Source organism: Helicoverpa zea, chromosome 2, assembly GCF_022581195.2.
Source record: "Helicoverpa zea isolate HzStark_Cry1AcR chromosome 2, ilHelZeax1.1, whole genome shotgun sequence".
Classification (NCBI taxonomy): Eukaryota; Metazoa; Arthropoda; class Insecta; order Lepidoptera; family Noctuidae; genus Helicoverpa; species Helicoverpa zea.
Genome location: NC_061453.1, coordinates 8,865,039 through 8,874,956, shown reverse-complemented (window position 1 = coordinate 8,874,956; position 9,918 = coordinate 8,865,039). Strand labels below are relative to the sequence as shown.

Here is a 9,918-nt window from a genome sequence, read left to right as displayed (position 1 = left end):
GTCTGTATAGACAACAGACCCGTTTCGGCGGCGCGCGTTGTTCCACGCGCTCCTCAAAGAGATGTCAGCAACCCCAGCGGGGCCCAACAGGACCAAAGCCAGGGAGCAGGCAGGCAAACAGAGACTGCGGGATTGTTTAAAAGACTTACCGCGTCCCTGGTACATAAAAGGCCTACGAATGAACACGATGGATTTGGGTCTGGTGTGGTGTGTAACTATGTATGAGAATAGTGAGCTATCACTATTGTTGCGTTGTCTCTACTCCCGACCCCCGCTCTTTCTTATTTATTAGCATACTGTTCCTCACAGACATTTGTGCTCTCCGGTGGATCCGGTTTGTTAAATGCTCTAGGGTCAATTTTTAATTTCTTCATGCTATATCTTAAAATTCACCTTGAGTCGTTTTCTTTAGATGCTCCTTTACCTGAGTTGCAATAGTAGGTGTGTGGGTAAAATAGTCAATAAAAAAATATATTCATCATGTACTTTTATTGGCCATAAGAATAGAGGGCTCAATTTATGACACATATATTCAGGAAAACTAGGATGGACCACTTTTAGAAAAAAAAAAAAGAAAAACAGAAATTGACTAAAATTTTGCGATTTTTGCCCATGTTTCACCTTAAATATTTTATAAGGCAAAAAATTCCAGGTAAAGGAATCCTCTCTCTTTACTCTTCACCCAGTCATGTCCCAGGATTGCTCTATCAATTGTCTATTGCTCGTGCCATTTGGTTAATTGAATGCAATATCGTGCATAAATACAAAATTTGAGCCAACAAATAGTCTACATGGCATATGCATATTTTCTAAGATCTCGGTAATATCTATATCGGAGTGCAGTCATGAAGCATGGGTGCTTTCAAAGTTATGCCGCTCCACACCATAACAGACCCTCCACAAGCGTATAACACCTTTTCAGTAAAAGTACTTCACATCCTTTGCCTTCAGTTGATGAATTTCTCACAAAACCGGCTTTCGTCATGGAATATTTGACTCCGTGTAGTGGCTAATCATGCGAGTTGACCAGCGAACGATTATGACTTCCTTCAGCCGAGATGCTTAAACTGGCCCTTGGTACTCTTTTAACCAGATTCTTACTGTTCGTTCTAAGTGAACTTCTTTCATAAGTTTTTTGGTCTAACCACTTTATGACGACAATTTCTTCAAAGCTGCACGCTTCTTGACTACTTAAGGTTTTGGCACACATCAACGGCACGGCAACGTCGCAGTTGTTGTTGTTGCAAGCTCGCTGTCACCCCGCCGCGCCGTGGGCTTTTTATATCGAAGTTATAAAAAAAATATACGAGATATAATTTGGCTCAAATTCAAATGCCGAGTTGGAGCTGCGCCGTCCATGTGGTCCATGACCTTTTCTCTTCCTCGGTCAGCTTCATACGCTTTTCATTGAAAGAATTTGGACACGCTACTTCCTGCTTCTATCATAATCTTCTGTCATCTAATTGAGGAGGCATGCGTGTCTTGTTCAATTATTTTGCAATGTGAAATTCCAATTTTATGACCTTAAAACCACTCCTATTTCTTTAGTTTTTTTCTTTTATTTAGTTAATTCACAATTATTTTTGTACAGCAATTTGTCTTTCCATATCTTTTTTCATCACTCCCAAAAACTGGTCGGAATTCACCTGTTGAAAATTAAACAGTTATCAAAAGGGCAGGTAACATCAGAAGAATGGAAGATTCCCCTTGAATTCTTAGGATAGATTAAGAGATAAGCTGGAGTATAAGCAAGCGTGGAAACAATGTTTCCATCAATGTTTATCAATTTTGGTGCAGATGAAACCAATTGTATTACGTTTTAACCAAAGAGCATACAATAACTACGTTATTGTAGTGTGTTAATTAATTAAAATTTAAAAGAGGTTAAGTAGATAAACTGGCATTGTTTTCAAACTCAAAAACGTTTATTACGTTGTATTTCTGGTTAAAAAAACCAGTGTGCACCTCGTATTATTTTTCGTATGTAAGAATATTTTTATCCTATACAGCATGAGAAAAGTCGTGGTGGCCTAGTGGGCAAAGAACCAACCTCTCGAGTATGAGGGCGCGGGTTCGATTCCAGGTCAGGCAAGTACCAATGCAACTTTTCTAAGTTTGTATGTACTTTCTAAGTATATAATAGACACCAATGACTGTGTTTCGGATGGCACGTTAAACTGTAGGTCCCGGCCGTCATTGAACATCCTTGGCAGTCGTTACGGGTAGTCAGAAGCCAGTAAGTCTGACACCAGTCTAACCAAGGGGTATCGGGTTGCCCGGGTAACTGGGTTGAGGAGGTCAGATAGGCAGTCGCTTCTTGTAAAGCACTGGTACTCAGCTGAATCCGGTTAGACTGGAAGCCGACCCCAACATAGTTTGGGAAAAAGGCTCGGAGGATGATGATGATGATGATGACAGCATGAGACACCACTATCGTGTTACTTACACGTTCTTAAACTCGCTGCAGTTGAGATTGACATAGTAAGATGTGCTTATCCGAACTGCTAAATGCATAATACATATTTGCAGCTACCTTCCTGTCCACTAATGAACAAACAAGTTGTTAAATAGCAAACACCAGGAACTTTTTAGGCCAGATGTCTTCTTAAGTCCTCCAAGTTTACGTATAACAACTGAAATGATATAAATATAATAAAAATGTACTAAAATTAAACAAAAAATCAAACAACAACAAATTATAATGTTTTATAACATAAATAAAAAAATAGTTACCACAGACCTTATCAGTCAAACTCATACTGGTTATTAGCACTCTTGATAAGCCTTTTATCCACTTTCTATAGCTACTGCACAGAAAGAATAAATGCATGTATGTCATACATGGTAGAACATCAGACCATACCATTGATTGCACACCCACAACTTACCGCAGATCCCAAAGATGTAGGCATAGTTCACTTCATTCCAACGAGTTTGATAGAAGTAGACACATCACGCAAGATACACACAATTGTGCACACCTAATGACAACTTGGCATCCTAGACAGTTATCCCTTAGAATTATGATATAAATCGCATACAGTCAGATGTTCACTCACATCCAATTCTTTGTGTTGGCCAACATACATAATATTTTGACAATGTGAGCCTAACCAATAATTATTGAAATTAAACATCCATCTCATATTAGCATACACCTTTATTGAACTAAAGTCCTCATCACACACATCACATTATTACACACAGTACTCTATGTCACCTTACGTCTAATACACCATCATCTGGATCTTATTGCATCCATATAAGCATTCTGTGATAGTCCTATCACATCAAATTTTGCTTCCGTTACACATCTTTACATAATAGCAATAAAAATTTACTTAAAAGACTAGAAATTAAACTATTATTACCATACAAACATCTCTGATATAAGCATCGGCTGTAGTGCTCACCTCATGTTTGGGGCTTGTTGTTGTTCCACCCACTTCCAGAGCCAGAACTGGAGCCACCTCCCCCATTGCCATTACCATTCCAGTTGCCCTGGCCATTTGGCCAACTGCTTTGATTCCAGTTGCCCCCACTTTTGCCACCACCATTCCAACCTTGGTTGCCACCACTACCACCACCCTGATTCCATGATTGTGGTGGTCCATTTTGACCCCAATTTTGATTACCATTCCAGTTTTTCCCAGGGTTGCCTTGTGGTGGGCCACCTTGCCAATTATTGGGACCAGAGTTACCAGGGCCCCCTAAAAATCCACCCCATCCTGCTTGGTTAAGTGCTGCAGCTACTAAACTTATAGGTAAATTGAAGTTAGCTGGTGGACCTCCATTAGGGTTGATTCCTAAGTTCTGCATGTTAAGAGAATCAATGTTACTATTTCCGCCATTGTTGCTTGGGCCACCAGATGGTCCCCCTGAACGGTTGCCCTCCCAATTATTTGGCCCGTAGGAATCATCTTTCCAGTTTTGGGACTTGGTCTTAATTTTGGGTGCTGCACTTGATACAGATACAGAAGCTCCTTTTATAACATGATCTTCTCCACAAAGACTTTGTGCTACTTCTGGATCCAAAAATGTAACAAATCCAAATGCTCTAAATGGACGTGGGACAAACACATCAGTTACTTCTCCAAACTTTGAGAAATATTCTCGTAAATCATCAGCTGTCATATCTTCAGTACACCTTCCAACAAATACTTTGCAGGGCATCTGAGGGACTACGCCTTCCTTTGAATTAGGAATACGAACATCTACCCAGCGGCCATCAATGTTATGCCTCTGAGCTAAAGCTCTCATCTGGGATGCATAAGTAGCAAAACGAATAAAACCAAAACCTTTAAAGGAGCCATTCTTATCTCTTTTCAATTGCACCATTACAACTTCACCAAATTGCTCGAAATACTGCTTAATGGACTCTTCTGTTGACTTCCAGGGCAATCCTAAACAAATTAAATCTGAGCATGTGAGTTTCTTCTCTAAACGTTTGGTCTTAGCAGCAGAATTCTCAGGAGAAACATCTTCCATTTTACGTTTGTTCTCTTTTGGAAATACACAAATGTACAGGTGTTTACCCCAACCAACTTCACTGGGTGGATGTAATTTGCCATCACTTAGACGAATCCCTCGGATTGATTTGCTATCCGGGTGTCGATATTTCAGTCCACAAGCCCCGGGAAATTGGGCTACGAGAGTTGAAAGCAACAGTGTACCATCTAATTCGCAAGGAATTTCAACCGCATTAGATTCATCTTCATCTTCACTAACTTTGATATACTCGAACAAGTCACCATTGTAGTTGCCACTCTTGGAACACATGGTGGGTAGTATCAGAAGGTATTGTCTTCTCTGTAAATCAAATTACTATGGCGTAATGCTGTAAAATAGCCATGAAATAAATAACCACGGCAATTTTTATCGCAACAACGCGTCAGATAGATTCTAAATGAGGAAAAGACAATAGATGAATATCTATAGACCGTGTGTTCCAAAAGATAAATCAGTATACCATTTGGGCAACGCGTTGTTTGTTTGTGCCGTCATATGCCATATTGTACCTACTATTGTTAAGGCGGCCGGCCCCTAGACCTATTATCACACACTAAACTAATTGCGCTATATTAAGTCTCAACAGTAAATTTTACTCGAATACATAGTATTGCACAATTTAATAGATCACTAGTCGGTATTCCGGGTTATATTTCGGAAAACACACGATATCAAAGACAACATAGATTAACCACAGACAATAAAAGCATGTAATGAAAACAAATAAAAAAGCCAAGAAACCAAGCCATTGTAGATGGTGCCACCATAGACATAATATTATATAGTAAACAGGACTGCGCATATAAACCCAAAAAACGAGCCGAGTGAAACAGTAAGTACGGAGCTGTCTGTCCCTTTCTAATAGGGTGACTATGAGATTAAGCTATGTGAGACAAATCCGAATTTGCTAAGATTATTAAACGCAGATTGGTATTGAACTTACGCAGTTTGTGACCTTAAGATACTTATAAAGGCCTTTAATAATTAGCGGGAATTAGCAGTATAAAAGCAGGAAGATTCGAAGTGAAGACTGTTTTTTTTTTGTATTTCGACTTCATATATAGACTGCTGAGCCATTTATGTCGCCTTTCTTCATTTTTTGGGAAGCTATAACAATAGTACAACAGTTTTAAAATACATCACTCATTACAAGAATTCATGGGCACCCTAGTTGTTTGATTTACGAAAATGTTATTATTAGCTAACCTGTGGAACGATATATTGCAACCACCATAGGATTTACTTTTACAAGTATAAACGCAACACTTTTTCACCATTTAAATAGTTTAAATTGATTTAATACAAAAAATATAAACAAAATTTTAAATGCTGATTAATGATTATGATTAAAATAAAAATTTATGTTGTTTATGTTTTAAGAATAATAATTTATATAAATAATTTATTCGTATAATAAATTAATGCGATTTTTATTAATTTCTTGACTTACAATTGTTAAAATAAGATAAAAATATATGTGATTCAATTGTTTTTTTGGGAAGACAAAACTGTTAATCACAACATTTTTTTATGCTGGCAAGGTGTTAGACAGAGACAAACGGCCTCCGTTCTAACTATCCCTCTCGGCTCGGATTTGCCTCTGTGTATTATGCAACAAATTTAGTACCTTATTGCGTTGGAATAGAGTTCATTTTCGTAAATATATATTTCGAGCGTGCGCAATCTTGTTTATTATATTACATCTATGGGTGCCACTCAAACCGGCCGGAGCCAAGAATAGGTTCGTTTCTGGATACTGAGGCCCAAAAAAAATTACATTTTTTTTTTTAATTTTGGTAAGTTATTTTATTCCTGAGATCCATGCCGCCCTCTTGTCAAAAAAGCTAATAAGTTTATAATACCTGAACACAGAATAAAGAGCTTGGACTTTGAGCCGATCGTAATGAAATATGTTTAGAACTATTGATTGATTGATTTTAACTATCGGTATACATGGACCACTTCTGAAATGGTTTAGGTCTTACTTATGCGGACGATTGCAAAGTGTGGTAGTGAATGGGTATCGATCTACAGAATATACAGCGACCTCCGGTGTGCCGCAGGGATCTCATATCGGGCCTATTCTTTTCGTCATCTTTATCAATGACATAGTACATTATATTAAGAACAGTCAATTTTCGTTGTTCGCAGATGATCTGAAAATCTATCGAGACATAAACTCCCAGACCGACATTGCCCTACTACAGGCAGATTTTAACTCGATACAGACTTGGTGCGCGGTAAACGGGATGCTTCTGAATGCCAATAAATGTTTCCATATAACATTTACGCGAAAGAAACACAAAATAACATCAATGTACACTCTTAACGGAACTCCTCTTCAACAGGTCAACGAAATACGAGACCTAGGCGTTACACTCAGCAGTGACCTTTCATTTACCACGCACATCAATAATATTATAAAAAAGGCAACGAAAATGGTCGGCTTTATCAAAAGAATCGGTAAAGAATTCAAGAGCACATGTTCATTAAAAATACTCTATAACACGTTAGTGCGCAGTGTCTTAGAATACGCTTCTCCAGCCTGGAACCCTACTTATGCTGTGCACATTGACCGTATAGAGAGAATTCAAAAAGCATTTACGCGATTTCTAAGGTTCAAAGATAAACAGTGTCCATTTAGAGCTGGTTACACGCAACGTCTGCGTTACTTTAAACTAGATCCACTTAAAAATCGGAGAATATTTCACGATCTCTCTACTCTATACAAAATCGTAAATGGCGTTTTGTCCACTCCCGACCTTCTCTTGAAAGTAAATGTGGACGTTCCTAGACGTCGACATCGCCAGGCGCGAACCACCAGAACGTTTGCTGTAAAATCTAGTCGCACAAACCTGGGTCAGCATGCACCACTTAATAGAATTATGTCCCTATATAATAAAGTATGCGCAGAGAACAACGATATCGACATATTTTTTGACACTATAACACAATTTAAATCAAAAATCCTAACGTTAAACTTAACTTTGTAAGCGGCTGCCTCGAAATTAATTTGACCAATCTTATTATATTATGACTTCTGTGATATATTACTTTCTATTATTATTATTGACATTCAAAAAGCATGACTACTCATTTCATTAATTATCTTTAATGTAATTTATTCTAAATTTGTATTGTAATTAATTATTTAACTTATACCGATTGCTTTTTTTTTCTCATAGTTTTGACTGCAGTAATTGTATAAAAAAGTATAACTCTGTAACTTATTGTAAATGGTGTGCTTACCTGTAAGGTGACATATTCACACAGTAAATACTTACGTAAGAAATTTTGTAACTATACTTGTTTTTGTGAATGTTGAAATAATTTTGTACACTCCATATCTGGCAATATTTTTATGATTAAAAATTAATGTTAGATATTGTGACTTTTTACACTGGTAACATCTCTCTCTTCTTCTGACTTCCGCCTCAAACCTACACAACGTGTGATTGTTCTAATTATATTGTAAATCTAAACAATAAAAATATATTCTGCCCAAGTTTCATTTGTATTCCATCCATCCACTGCGCATCAGACTCTCCAAGAGGTTATCAGCCCAGAGCGTGAAGAATCAAGATCAACGTGAGTGATTTTTTCCTTGTTCTACTACAAGTATGACAATGGCGGCGGAGAATGGCCATGTGCCTCAGGCCAATCAATCTGCTATTACATTTGAGAAACTGGATGGAGTACAAAACTATAACACGTGGAAATTCCAAATGAAAATGGCACTTGTTTTGGAAGGCTTATGGAAATGTGTGGAGGGCACTGATACAGATTCCACTAAGGATCAGCGTGCTTTAGCCCGTATTTGCCTCGCTATTAAATCATGCTGCATTCAACACGTTAGATCGGCTAAAACATCGAAGGAGGCATGGGATGCCTTAAAATCTGTCTTCGAAGATAAAGGTCTATACAGACGTGTACTCTTATTACGTCAACTTCATCGAGCTGACTACACCCATTACAACTCGATGAACGAGTACATTGAAGGTGTAATGACCCTAGTACAACAGCTAGCCGACATTGGGCGTGTTATTGAAGACAAGGAGGTTGCTGAAATTCTTTTGAGTGGACTACCACAAGAGTATGACGTCCTAGTATCCAGCCTGGAATCTTTATCGTCGCTAGAAGCACTTACAAGTGAAATGGTGCGTGCAAGGCTCTTGCAGGAACATTTTCGCCGTACTAACAATGGAAATAACAATGAAAACAAAAATGATCTGGCATTTATGAGTACAAAACGCAACATAGTGTGCAGTTACTGTAAGAAAACTGGTCATATCAAGGCGAAGTGCTTCAAATTGAAACGCGAGAAAGCTGCCTCCAAACAGAAAACAGAGACAAGTACTCTGTTCGTCTCAGCCTCTGCTTTTGCTACATGTCTCAGCTCACATTATTGGATTGTGGACAGTGGATGTACATCGCATATGTGCAAGGATAAGGAACTGTTTTTAAATTTGGACTCTAACTTTACAACCTTAGTTACTGTAGCTAATAATGACCAACTGAAATGTTTGGGTATAGGAAATGTAACACTTAAATTTAAAAACAATACCAAAGTTATTGAGAATGTAATGTATGTTCCTGGTCTGTCCGCTAACTTATTATCTGTGAGTTGTTTAACTAAGAATAATCGCAAAGTCGTGTTTGACAATTCAATGTGTCATATTTATGATGTAGCAGGAAATTTATTAGCAAGTGCAACGTTTGCAAATGGAATTTATAGGTTAGAGTGCGTGCCAAAAGTCTTATGTTCGCAGGTCTCCTCCAATGTTCTGCAGTTAAATAAGGAGCAATGTTCTCATGTTCACGGTTCCCAAATGGAGTTGTGGCACAGGCGACTCGGCCACTTAAGCTTGTCAGGTATGTGTGCATTGCGTGATAATCTTGCTGTAGGAATTAATTTCCAGAGTGACTCCGGTCATTTGCAAGACTGTATCCCATGCATTGAGGGGAAGCAAACTGTAAAAACTTTCCCTAAAGGTCAGGCTAAACGAGCAGAACAATTGTTAGAGTTAATACACTCTGATGTTTGTGGGCCAATGTCGCAGAGCAGCTGGGGAGGAGCACGTTATCTGGTGACATTCACTGATGATTTTTCCAGAAAGACTTTTGGGTTTCTGATGAGACAGAAGAATGAGGTAATGAAATGTTTTATAAATTTTAAGAATTTAGTGGAGAAACAAACTGGTTTTTTGATTAAATGTTTGAGATCTGACAATGGGACAGAATATGTTAATAAAAATTTTGAAAATTATTTATCTCAACATGGTATTATACACCAAACTACTATACCTTATAGTCCGCAGCAGAACGGTGTTTCTGAGCGACTAAATAGAACCTTAATTGAGAAAGCTAGGTGCATGTTAGCTGAAGCTGGCCTAGACAAGCGCTATTGGG

The 9,918-nt window shown here is 38.1% G+C and overlaps 1 protein-coding gene and 1 long non-coding RNA gene across 3 annotated transcripts; one reads left to right on the top strand and one right to left on the bottom strand.

The window, feature by feature from the left end:
• Positions 1–474: 474 nt before the first annotated feature.
• On the bottom strand, positions 475–5,166 carry LOC124636971 (TAR DNA-binding protein 43-like). Of its 2 annotated transcripts, XM_047173281.1 has the most exons (4): positions 3,414–5,166; positions 2,741–2,807; positions 2,447–2,633; positions 475–1,646 (listed from the first exon to the last, which is right to left on the bottom strand). In XM_047173281.1, exon 1 carries the CDS (start codon positions 4,777–4,779, stop codon positions 3,415–3,417), a length of 1,365 nt encoding a protein of 454 aa, XP_047029237.1. In that variant the 5' UTR covers positions 4,780–5,166; the 3' UTR covers positions 475–1,646; positions 2,447–2,633; positions 2,741–2,807; position 3,414. The 2 variants fall into 2 exon arrangements, with proteins under 2 accessions (XP_047029237.1, XP_047029229.1); XM_047173273.1 differs by lacking the exon at positions 2,741–2,807.
• Positions 5,167–6,224: 1,058 nt separating this feature from the next.
• Positions 6,225–7,261, top strand: LOC124637693. The gene is made up of 2 exons (XR_006985277.1): positions 6,225–6,305; positions 6,661–7,261. It is a non-coding gene; the product is annotated as an uncharacterized LOC124637693 (long non-coding RNA).
• The last annotated feature ends 2,657 nt before the right edge of the window (positions 7,262–9,918 follow it).